Raw genomic sequence first — 12,876 nt, 5'->3', positions numbered from 1 at the left:
CATATGCTATTATCAGTTTAAAATGGATACTTTGTGAATTCGTTCTGCTGGAAATCAATTCTAACACGCGGTCCAGTACGTTCCTAATTTGAAATTGCCCGCATGTTAATAAATTTTAATGCTGTTTTATGACACCAAAAGGAAGGAAAACGAATTATCAATGCAAAAGTGTTTACTAATAATGTTTAAGATATTTAAAGTTTTGTTGTTTGTTTTTTTTTTTTTGTTCTTATTTGTTGATATGTTTAATAAGATCATTATTTATCAATTGGTATTGTAGTGTATTGTGTAGTGTAGAGTATTATTATATATTTTATTTTGATGAAAATGAATAAATTATACAAAATTCATAGAATTTTGGCTTTGACTTTCAATTTGAAGTGGGTATATCATTCATACAAATTTAGGTTGAAAAGTATTTGCAACGATGTTAATTTTGAATTTGACTCGCATCGAAAATTGTTTGACAAATTATTGAGTAGCGATGCATTTCAATTTGAGGATAACACTTGAGATATTATTGCTAATGTGTTGAATTTCACTGTTGAGGGTAATGTCTGTTTTTTGTTGAGAACGCGATTTTCTCAACAATTTCTCAACTTGAATATTACCCTAATCCTTTGAAAAAATGTTTGAAAAATTGTTGAAATTTAGCATTTTTCAAACGTTTGTGTTTATTCCCAGTGCAAAACTTGAGTCAACCCAGATAGTGGTCGCACTATAAGTTATGTTCGAAGACATAATCGATACTTGGGAGCCACCGTAGTGCAATGATTAGCATACCCTCCTTGCATACACAGGGTTCAAACCCAGTTTCGACCAAACACCAAAAAGTTTTTTAGCGTTGGATTATGCCACCTCAGTAATGCTAGTGACATTTCTGAGTGTTTCAAAGCTTCTCTAGGTGGTTTCACTGCAATGTGGAACGCAGGTCGGACTCGGCTATAAAAAGGAGGACCCTTGCCATTGAGCTTATCATAGAATCGGGCAGCACTCAGTGAGAGTGAGTGAGTCGAACAAAATGTTTTCGACAGCGACTCCAACAAAATCTCCAGACTCCGACTCCACAGCACCGATATGTCGCATGGAGTGCTTAAAGAAAACAGGCCCATTGTTTATAAAATATCTCGTTAGTTTAAAATAATAAAAGGCTGATAAGACATTGGTTTCAGAATATGGTGGATATTATTAATGGCTCATTAAATTAATATTTGGCAATATGACATTTAATTAGAGATGGTAGATTTTATTTAAAACCAATTAAGTCTTACATCGTATTTCTAATGATATGCACATCTAAATAATGATTTTTGAAGTGTTTTAATCAAACATTCGTATTGTAAATGTTACAAATATTAATAAAGAAAACGTGAGAAGAATAGGTTATTTGGCATGAGCGGTCGAATTAATCTTAGTGCGTCGACGGAATTTTAAAAATATTATCTCTAAGATCCATGGAAATGCACATAGGCCCATGAAAAAGTTCAGACAATGAAATGTTAGAATGTAGTCCTGCGTCTTGTCGCGCAACCAACCAACAACCGGCCCAATAGCAAACATAATATTGCCTTGCAAAAACATAAATAAACCATAACCAGCCGCAAACCTAAATAAACAAATAAATTAAAATAAATTTTATTTGTATGTTGGTAAATTTGAAAAGCACAACTTAATCCCATACATACCGTTCCTTTGGTAAATACTCGGCAAATATCAGCGGCAATGGCACATGAATCCAAGTTCTTAGAAATCCCATTACGGCCGTTATCACTGCCATTCCTTGGAAATCGGCAACATAGAGGAAAACTACAAATCATAAAGATATTACTCATTGATGTTTTTTCTGTCTCTTTGTTTTAAGTAAATTGCAGCAAGAACTCATTATTAATTTTAATAAGTGTCATATATGTTTATGACTTCAATCTCTCAGTTACTAACGCCATTAAGATATCATCAGCTGCTGTGAAGTTAAAGTAAATTAAGTAGTCTTAACTTTGGTGATGGTAATCAGCCCAAGGAGATTGTACTATTTGGATTTCCCCAAAGGTGCAATTATAACGGCAGGTATTAAATGAAATTAGTATTTGACGAGGGATGAAACCATTTTACTTTTGTAAATAATTTGTTTATTTTAAATGTCGGTCTGAAAACAGATAGTGGAATGGCGTATTCTTCAATAGATTGTATAATGACAGACAATCTATTTCACAATTTTCGATGATACTCGAAATTTGCTGACAAGTATTCCATGACAACAGTTTATGTCTGCTGAAAAGGAATAACCAGAGAGAATGAAAACACTCTTGTCCTTTTATTCTCTCTGGAATAACAATTGCCAATGTAGCCAAACGTTTGGTTGCAACAAAACATATTCAATAAAAAATTATGAAATGACCGCTTAATATAATTGTTCACATAAAAATTAACCTCTCCAAAGTGGAGAATTTTAATTTAATGTTTTCTTCGAAATGATGACGTATTTTACAGTGGTGATAATACTCCCCGATTTCTATGATGATCATATTATTTTTATTGAACGTTGAGCCGTTCTCTCAGGCTCAATGATAAGGGACTTCCTTTTTATAGCCGCGTCCGATATAGCCTTATAAATTAAATTAACGAAAGAGAATCGCCGTACATATTCGACAAACTGACTTGTGAATCTGACAACCATAGCATGGCACTGTACGTGCACCCACGTTGGTTGCTATATATCACTACAATAGGGCTGTTTTCTTTTAGCACTGGATGCAACATTTGTATGGGCTATCCAGAACATCGTTGCACTGGTGTTCTATCCAGAACAACTCATCAGTGCAAGTCGCGCCGATGTTGCCGGATTGTATTTTGATAAAGTGATTCACAATAGCAACTTATTGTGACTAATTTATCAAAAAACCTGTAATTCAAAGTGGTACAGTGTCATAAATAATCGCAGCAGTAAATATTTATTACAAATTGGAGCATTTCATATATTAAAAATGCAAGATTTAACTTCTTTTCTGTGATTGTTTTTAAGCAGCTGATGACAGTTTTGCATATTTTTGGAGATGTTCTGGATAAGCGAGTACTCTATTTTCTTTTAGTCCTTCACGGCTTAGGGTATCCAGTGCTAAAAGAAAACAGCCCTAATATAAAAATAGTGATTGAACTATTTTGTTTGTTGCTGGTACATGTTATTTTAACTGAGAGAAAATATATTTGAGGAATATCATTTTGTTTTACTTAAAACAAAATTCTTTTATCAATATCATTACATTATAGATGAGAACTATTATATTCTTCTTAGCACTATGTTCGCTGGGCCAACATGGTTGCAGGTGAAAATGTTACATGGTCGCCACAAGCTCCTATCTTCTCTGCGTGTACTAACTGCCTGTTCTTGGAATTTTCGTTCGCCTCGAGACGAACGAAACGTCAAAAATCACACGTTGATGTCTCGAGAACTAGGGTCTGTCGAATGTGAACTATTTCGGTATTCGATAGAAAAACACAAAAGATGAGGTTTTGCAGCAAATATATGTATCTAAAGTTATTTTGGTCTCAGTCTAGACGAACGATTCGTCTCGAGACGATTTTGGCTTTCATGAACAGGCAGTAAGTTCGTTTCTGAGAAAAACGTATATAAGCATTAATCACAGTGAATCTGCGTTTCTGCGGAATAATATGCCTGCCTAAAATCTTTGGTTTATTTTTTAATGCGTATATCGCAGAAACGAACTTATGTTACATTACGGACACACATTTGAAACAAGAAACACTTTTGCTGTTGCAGACTTCTGTTTTTCAATGTATTAATATATGATATATGTTCTTCCGCCACAGAAAATTTGAAAAATGAGTCTAATAAATTGGATTTCAGAAGAGTACTAGCGATTCATCATCAGATGCAATATTCTTCATAAGTTCAATTTTAGTGATCAGTTTTCATTATATAAAAACTGAATGTCTTCCTGGTCTTTAAAGTTCGATACTATGCCAATATGTTAACTAGAACTTACCGAAACGTGTCAGCACAGTGAAAAACGATCCAGCCAAATAAATATATCTAGAAGGCATTTGTATGAAAATTGCTAAAAATGCCAAAAATATGCGAGATCCCAAATCTGCTGCTGCTCCAATAGCAATAATGCTGGCAGTGTCCGGCTAAAAGTAAATACGATCCTCAGCATGATAAACGATGAATGGGGATATATTCCAACATACCTTATTGAAGCCAAGCTCAAACATATACAATGGCTGAAGCGTGAAGAATGCAATATCGGAATATAATGCGAAAGAAATGCCCAACACTATATTCACATAAATGGGTTTCTTTAACAAAGTTAAATCCAGAAAATCGACGATGATCTGCCACATAGAGCGATCATCCGGTTTTGTCGTATCCAAAACTTTTTGAGATTTCACCGATACAGCTGTGGATGCACGACGTGATCCTATTATGTTTATCATTTCGGGAGAAGCATCGCTGACAACAACGGGACCGGACCAATTGCCAAGGCTGGTAATGCTGGAGCAACGTCTAGAAAGGGTTTCCATCATTTGTAGGGAGGTTTTTCTTGAACCTATTACCGGAACAGCAAGGTGATTTTTATCTTCTTCATGCATGGTCGATATTTTAGTGGGCTCCGGCGGTTTTTCCGATTTCCGATTGTCTAACTGCTGCAATTCTTCAACATCACATGGAACTTTACGCATATGCCACTCCACAGGTTGCATTAGTAACATTCCGAGAACAGCATGTGAATTGATAGCAGCCAATAAAGCTAAACACCCTCTGAAACCATACCACTCAATAAGTTTTTGCATGAGCACTGGATAGAACATAGAACCCAAGCCAATCAGAGACTGGGAAAAACTCATCCACATTATGCGCTTCTTCACGAAATAATTGTTGAAAGTTGTGTACGACGTGGGCACTATGAGTCCAAATCCTATGCCTTGCACCAGGCTAAATGCTAATATTAAGTCCAATGTAGAGGTTACGAATATCTGATAAAGGCATCCACCAAAGTATAAAATCCCTCCTAAGAGTCCAACTTTTCGAACACCATAGCGGTTAAAAAGCGAACCGGAAAAGAGTCCAGAAAAACTGAATGAACAGAAGAATGCACTTGTAATAAAGCCAATGGCACTGGTCTCTGCTCCGATACTTTTGAGGAAATCTCCAAATATTAGACCAAATGAAGGTAGAGCAGCGAAACCGCTAACCTATTAAAGACAATTTTAATTCCTGCACTTAAGTTTACGCCCAGAGAATACATACGAAAGGCATGGCCATGCCAATGCAGACCAGAATACCCCAACCACCATCTGGCGGTTCCAAGCGCGTTGCAGTCTTCATTGGAGTGACTAACTGTCAGCGTCACATTCGAAATGGAAATGATTTAAAAAATATTCTAATTCAACCTTTAAGTGGTCCAATCTCAGATACTCCCACCCCATATATTATCCATCATCCACCTCATCACCTGTATGCAAGTATTTACCCAAAAGACGATAGACTAAAGGGTGGCAAAAGATAACAAAGATAAGATTTAACACAACGTCGAAACGATGTGGGGGCCATAAACTAGTCTAATTGCAAAGATGGCAAATAAAATGACTTGGTGTATATATGGGCCACGAATTGGCCCCATCAACAAAATTTGTGTAACCTGGACACATTATCTATATCCGAAGTCAAACTATAAGCATGTAAATCATATTACAGGGTAATTCTAAGAATGTGATGAATCTAACAGAGAATATCATTATTCAAAGCGTTGAAACGCTTTGTTCTCAACTGTGGGATTTCGTTCGGGATTTCCAAGAAAACAAATTGTGTTTTGTTGTAGATAAGAGTGTGAATACATAACACCCTAAAAAATATATACTAATGTATATGCACTCGCCGACTTCGAAGTAGGACCCTCGTGAAACTAATTCACACTGAATTTCATTGATTTCCAAGTAGAGACGCCCTAACTCCGGCTACCATGCCGAGTTATCAAGGAGAATCGGTCAATAGTGCTGTTTTCTTTTTGCACTGGATGCAACATTTGTATGAGCTATCCAGAACATCGTTGCACTGGTGTTCTATCGAGAACATCTCATCAGTGCAAGTCGCGCAAAATTTTACTTCTTTTCTGTGATTGTTTTTAAACAGCTGATTTTTGGAGATGTCCTGGATAAAGGAGTACTCTGTTTTCTTTTAGTCCTTCATGGCTTAGCATATCCAGTGCTAAAAGAAAACAGCCCTAATGGAATAGACAGGGATTTTCGGGAAGGGACTAATCCCATATCCCGGGATTTTTATTTTGAATCCCGGGATTTTTCGCGATCCCGAAAAACTAATTCCAATTTGTTAAATTTATGGCTTTTTAGCATTACATGGCACACCTTGAGAAAGAATTTATTATACATGAGGTATACACAAAATCATCAAAAATCAAAGTAAACTATAAGGTCCTCCTTTCAACAATGAGTTCATGTGAAATGGAATTCGTGCCACATAAAATAAACAGCAATGATAAAGGTCCGTCGACAATATGACAATATCGAGTTTATCTTATAAAAATTTGGATGCCTTGATATTTTTAAGAATTTACTTAAAACGATGAAGTACAAACTAATCTAACCTAATCTAATAAAAACCCTTAAAATGTTTTGATGAGTAAGATAGCGATATGAAATTGCTTTTTAATTTATTTTTGTCATAATTTTTTGTTTGTTTGTGGAGTTGGACTAAGTGTTCGTTAATTATGATAGCAATTTGAAATTGCTTTTTAATTTACTCTCATGTTATTTTGTTAATAAAATTGAATTAAATTAAATTGGTTTAAAGTACAACAATTTTTTGGCGCTGTAGATTGTAATTACTTCAAATATTTAAAGAATACCGAAAATTTCAGAATCCCGAAAAAATCCCGGGATCTCGTGATTCTATATTTTGAATCCCGACTCCCGGGATTTATTGAAATCGATCACGAATGGCAGCCCTAATGTTAATAGATAAGAGACAACTTCACTTTTTGTGGGCAATCATCCGTTTACTACAAATAACCTGCAAAATTTGATATATCCCAATAAGCACAAACGTTTTACAAATGCTAAATTTCAAAAATTTTTCAAAAAATTTTTTCAAAGGATTAGAGAACATTCAATTTGAGAAGTTGTTGAAAAAACGCATTCTCAACAAAAAAAAAAAACATACATTTCATGCAGTTTTTGTCGACGCTTCTCTCAAATATCATACAGTTTGCGTCGGCGTCACCCAGTTCAGTTCTCTGCCGGTTTTATGAAACGTGAGGAAAATAGGATTTAGAACCTACTTTGTAATAACAAATGTTCTTTTATATAAATCTTTTCATTCTATTAAATTGTTTGGCAGACAATTTGAAATTATAACTGCCGATGCCTTTATAAACAATTTATTAAAACAGCGCTTCGACCGCACGTCGGTAATACCAAAGCTGCAGGCATTGTGCGACATCTATACACAGAAAAAAATTTCACAAAAATTTTTCCAATTAAAATCTTAATTGAGTTTTACAAAATATTCAATTAAAAATTTAATTGATTCAACAATTTTTTTAATTGAAACAAAAATCAATCACACAAATTAATAGTATCAATTAATTTTTTAATTGGATCAATTAATTTTTTTATTGATACTATCATTTCTGTGATTGAAGACATTTGAATTAAAAAATTAATTGGATCAATTAATTTCGTGATTGAATCAGAAAATTTTTTTTTGTGTGTACGGTTGACATTTGTTGTTTTTGTAGAAGAAAAATTTTCGTTCTCTTGTATTTTTATATTCTCTGCTTGCACTGATTAGATGTTCTGGATAGAACAGCAGTGCAACGATGTTCTGGATAGCATCCAGTTAGGGGTTTCTTTTTCCCGGACTTTTTGCGTTCCTGGGAAAGCGGGATTTTTTTTCGAATTTCCCGAGATGCCGGGATCCCGGCCAAAGGGAAACCTGCTTTGATGTGGAAACATTTAGCCATTTGAATAAATTAGAAATAGCCTAAAGCTACGGATATAAGGCGCTCTCTGGACAACTAACAATATATATTATGTTGTTCTCTTACATCAGCCATAAATCATACTAAAATACGAAATTTTATAATACAAAACATTTTGACAATGGTTAAGGCAGTCTCTTTTGGTATAGTTTTCGGAAGAACACAATTAATATAGTGGGAGTTTTTGTAACACTAAAAAACTGTTTGGAAATGAAAGAAACTTATTTCAATTTCACCATCGTTAAACGGGGTCAATAAATGCACATGTTCAGTCAATATTCCCAAAAGGGAAGGTTAGGTGGCAGGTTAGGTGGCTCACTTTCCCCAAAAGGGAAACACTACCATGTAATACGACATTCACATTATACTTCCAAAATCCACTTTAACTAGATTTCAGTTGTCGTATGCCCTATAAATAAGGGTTTTAAACACCGATTTTAATAGATGTTTTTAAAGGTTTACGCAGTCTACCAGTCTATCGGAATGTCGGTTTACAGAAATATGACAATCATAAATTAGGAAGTGCAAACTTCTTTTTAACAATTGGGAGTCCGTTGGATTCTGGATTAGAACCCACGACTATGTATGCTCCACAAGGCAACTACTACGACTTGGTACCATAGTTATTCACATTACACCTCCAAAATCCACTTTAACTAGATTTCAACAGTCATTTGCCATATAAAACCCTCTATTATACTTAAAATATTGTAAAGAAAATTTCCCGGGAATTCCCGCACTTCATTCCCGGGAAAGCGGAAGCGAAAAAATAGCAATTTCCCGGGAAAAAACTCTACATCCAGTGCTAAAAGAAAACAGCCCTATTGTTACAAATACTTTTCAACCAAAATTTGTATAAATGATATCCCCACTTCTAACTGAATGTCAAAGCCAAAATTCTATGAATTTATTAATTTTCGTCAGAATAAAATATATAATAATACACTACAATACCAATTGAAAAATGAATATCTTATTAAACATATCAACAAATAAGAACAAAACTTTAAATATCATTGGCGTTAGGTTCATAATTTTGAACCTAACGCCAATGGCCAAAGGTTTCTTTCTTTTTTTGTTTTGATTGCCTAAAAATATGCAGTGTTATTTATATTATTTAAAGTTTGTCATAATTCACAATAAGTGGTTGCCGAAGGCAAAGATAATAGAAAAAAAATTTTAATAGAAAAAAAAAAAAATAATGAAAGGCAAAGCAGGCAATTTTACATACGCAAAATGTTGCTGCGCATGTTATTAATAATATCAAAACATATTAAAATGCATAAAATCTATATCCCATAATTATGGGATAATAATTATGCATATAATATTTTTGTTAATATATTAAAAAAATGTGTATAAAAAGTTGGGTCTATATTTTCTTAGCAAGTAAAACATACATGTAAAATGCTTAAAGTAGTCATTATATCATGCTGTTGTCTTTGTCTATTCAAATTACTCTCAGTAAAATCTCATCACATGTAAACTTGCTTTCTCAGAGCAGGCATAATATCATGACTACTCGTACGTAGAATGCAAGTGTGCTGTTGTTTGTTCTATATGTATGTCTTATTAAAAAGCCTGCATTTGCAGGGGATTTTCCTTGCCTGTCAAATGAGGTATTATAATAGTGTCTTTTTGCAGTGTATTTGTCCGGCCTACTATGAGACGAGTAAGCGGAGACCTCCTCCCCAATGACACGCCGTGCAAATCTGAAAGCGGCCTGCTGTACGCCTCTTTCCGCTGCTGGGTGACAGAGATCGTTACCACTTTCTAATTTCTAATTGTAACAAAATTATATCATAACATCGTAACATATTATAAGAGGACAATTATGTTTTTCTTAGAACGATGTTCACTGAGACAACATGGTTCTAGGTGAAAATGTTATATGGTCGCCACAAAAATAGCCCTTCGAATATGAATGTGACAACCATGTTTCTTCTAAACGTGTAATTGATGCGAAAAGCAAAAAAATTGGAAGTTCTACATAATTAAATTTTGATTAATGCTCTTTTAGAGCATTGTGGTCTTTATGTGGTAGAGATAAAAGTCGAAAATGTCAAGAAAATCTTTATTTTCTAAAATTTAAGATATAAAAATACTACCCATTAATACAGTAAACAAAAACAGTTTTGGTTCTCACATTTAATTTAAAATAGTATATTTTGTTATGAAAAGGAAACTACTAATGAATCTTTAAGATCATACACATGCATATATTGTCTTTTATTTGAAAATAAACCATAAATCTATATATTAATTTTAATTAAAGACTGTATTAAGTACTTGAAAAAATTATTCTCATAATCAAAATGAGAATCTAATTATTTGATACACATATAGTTCGTTTGGCTGCAGAGTCTTTGTCTTGTTAAATAAAACCTATTGTTACGGACTTGCTATTTCTAGATTTAAATGTATTTAAATTAATTTCTGTTAATTTAAAATTTAAAATTGTAACGATAAAATTACGTCATCACTTGTTAGAATCATCTTTATTTTCTAGTACTTTCCTAAACATCTTTCTCAATCGCTCATTGTAAAGTAACCCCTTCTGCTTTGTTGTAGTAATATGAGCATAACCATCTGCAGATAAATTACGAGATACTTGATAGGCAAAACTATGAGCGACAGAAACGACCAAGATAACAGTTGTAGGCAAGATTATGAACATAACCTGATGTGCGACATCTGCCGGCTACTTGTAGAATGTTCTAGATGGTTGTAGGCAAGACTATGATCATAAACCGATAAATATGTGCGTTATCTGCTTATCGAATTAATCTAGATGGTTGTAGGCCAGACTAACCAGAATGTTCTAAATATACGAATCGCTGCTGTAGTGAACAACATCGACCTATTTCTGATACCGTGAATATACTGTACAAATTAAGAAAAATTTTCATTACAATTTAAATTTAACCTTGAAGTAGTTAATTTTGTTCAAGAGAATAGTTTACTCTTTTCTAAAGGGTTATTTTTAAGAGTAAATGAAAATTTTAAAACACATACAATTCAGAGAAATGCATGAAATCTTTATTTGAATCGTTAGTACGCTCCATATAATTTTACGTTTCAATATTATTTCATGTAAATGTTGACAGCGACTTCGCTCCAAATAATACATCCACTTAGTCCAACTTTGGTATATTCTTTGCAACATTTCGGCTGGCTTCAATGTTGTCTTCCAATGCGTCAATTGCAGCTTTAACATAGCATTCCAAAAATAATCCAAAGGCGTTGAATGGCATGATCCAATTGACGGGTTCCGAACGCGAAACAAAATGTTCACCGAAATAGCCTCTCAATAACTCCATTGTTACCCGTGCTGTGTGGCATGTGACGTCGTCTTGTTGAAGCCACATATCGTGCAAGTCAAGTTCTTGCATTTCGGACAACAAAAAGTTCGATATCGTCTCGCATTAGCGCTCACCACGTGACGCACATGATTGAAGAAGTACGGCGACTTCGTAGCTTTTGCCATGTTTCTGGCAGATCTTCACTCCAAAATCGTAAATGTACTGACGATAACATGGAAGAAGCACGCGATGAACATTCTTTCAAACAGAAGACGTTTGACAGTGAAACAAAACACGAAACGTGCGTCAGCATTTTAATCCAGTGTTGCCAAAAATACAATAGCTAAAAAAAGGATCCTTTATGTAAGGACAGCGTGTTTATGTTTTGATGAAGGAGTCTGGATGTCTGAACAGAGGTAGTTTAATGCCTATGCGTATTTATTATTTTAATTTTTGATACTTGCTAGTTTTCTATATATTTAGCTACTCTAGTCATGTTTTATACAAAACCTACAACATTAGCCCAATTCTGAATATTCCCTGGGAATTCATTTTCCCCCGGAATAAAATCCTCCTATTCTAAACAGTAGGGCAAGGGAATAACAAGCGAGAAATAATTTAGAGTAATCGAAGTCAGCTGTTTAACTTCAACTGTTTTATTTTACTACAATTTTTGAATTGAAATTGTATTGAATTGTTGAGTTAAAAGTGAAAAACTTGAAAAACGTTTTGAGTAAGAGGAACAATGACCAAAGGATAGAAAGAGAGAGCTACGCGATGCCATTAACCCACTTGAGTTGCCTGCTTTGCTTTTCAAGGTTTCACAAATATTATAGGGTTAAAAATCTGTCTTCAAATACCTGCTAGCGGCCCACATTCCACTTCAACTTAAGCCGTTTTGATTATCCCCCCGAAGGTGACTACCAAAAAGGGCGTAGGAAAACATCGAAACGTGGAGACTGAGAAGTCTTAAAGGGTGATATGGTCAAAATTTGGTCAATATAAACTTGACGTATTTCTTTCAATTTTGCATTTAAAAACTCTGAACACCCCTCATTTTGAAGGTATGTGTGTGTAGAATGTTGCTCCTATTTTGATTTTGGAATTCACTCTTCAGTTGTCAAAATGCCGTCCAAGCAAGAAGAGCAGCGTATCAAAATTTTGCTCGCGCATCGCGAAAATCCGAGCTATTTGCACGCAAAGCTGGCAAAATCGCTAAAAGTTGCCAAATCAACAGTTACAAATGTAATTAAAGTGTTTGGGGAACGTTTGTCGACAGCCAGGAAGTCTGGATCGGGGGGAAATCGAAAACCGGAAGCCGCTGAGACGACAAAGAGAGTTGCCGGTAGTTTCAAGCGAAACCCTAACCTCTCTCTCCGAGATGCCGCAAATAAGCTGGGTGTATCGTCTACAACCGTGCATCGAGCCAAAAAACGAGCCAGACTTTCGACTTACAAGAAGGTAGTGACTCCAAATCGCGATGATAAACAAAATACGACGGCCAAAGCGCGATCCCGGAGGCTGTACACGACGATGCTGACGAAGTTTGACTGCGTGGT

At 34.8% G+C, this 12,876-nt stretch overlaps 1 protein-coding gene across 1 annotated transcript; it reads right to left on the bottom strand.

The window, feature by feature from the left end:
* Window positions 1-1,162: 1,162 nt before the first annotated feature.
* Window positions 1,163-5,423, bottom strand: LOC142228065 (monocarboxylate transporter 9). The gene is made up of 5 exons (XM_075298369.1): window positions 5,267-5,423; window positions 4,207-5,211; window positions 4,002-4,146; window positions 1,686-1,806; window positions 1,163-1,606 (listed from the first exon to the last, which is right to left on the bottom strand). Exons 1-5 carry the CDS (start codon window positions 5,342-5,344, stop codon window positions 1,384-1,386), a joined length of 1,572 nt encoding a protein of 523 aa, XP_075154484.1. The 5' UTR covers window positions 5,345-5,423; the 3' UTR covers window positions 1,163-1,383.
* Between the last annotated feature and the right edge of the window lie 7,453 nt (window positions 5,424-12,876).

Source organism: Haematobia irritans, chromosome 3 (assembly GCF_050003625.1).
Source record: "Haematobia irritans isolate KBUSLIRL chromosome 3, ASM5000362v1, whole genome shotgun sequence".
NCBI classification, from domain to species: Eukaryota; Metazoa; Arthropoda; class Insecta; order Diptera; family Muscidae; genus Haematobia; species Haematobia irritans.
The sequence above is the reverse complement of the archived record's forward strand: the minus strand, read 5'-3'. Positions and strand labels throughout refer to the sequence as shown.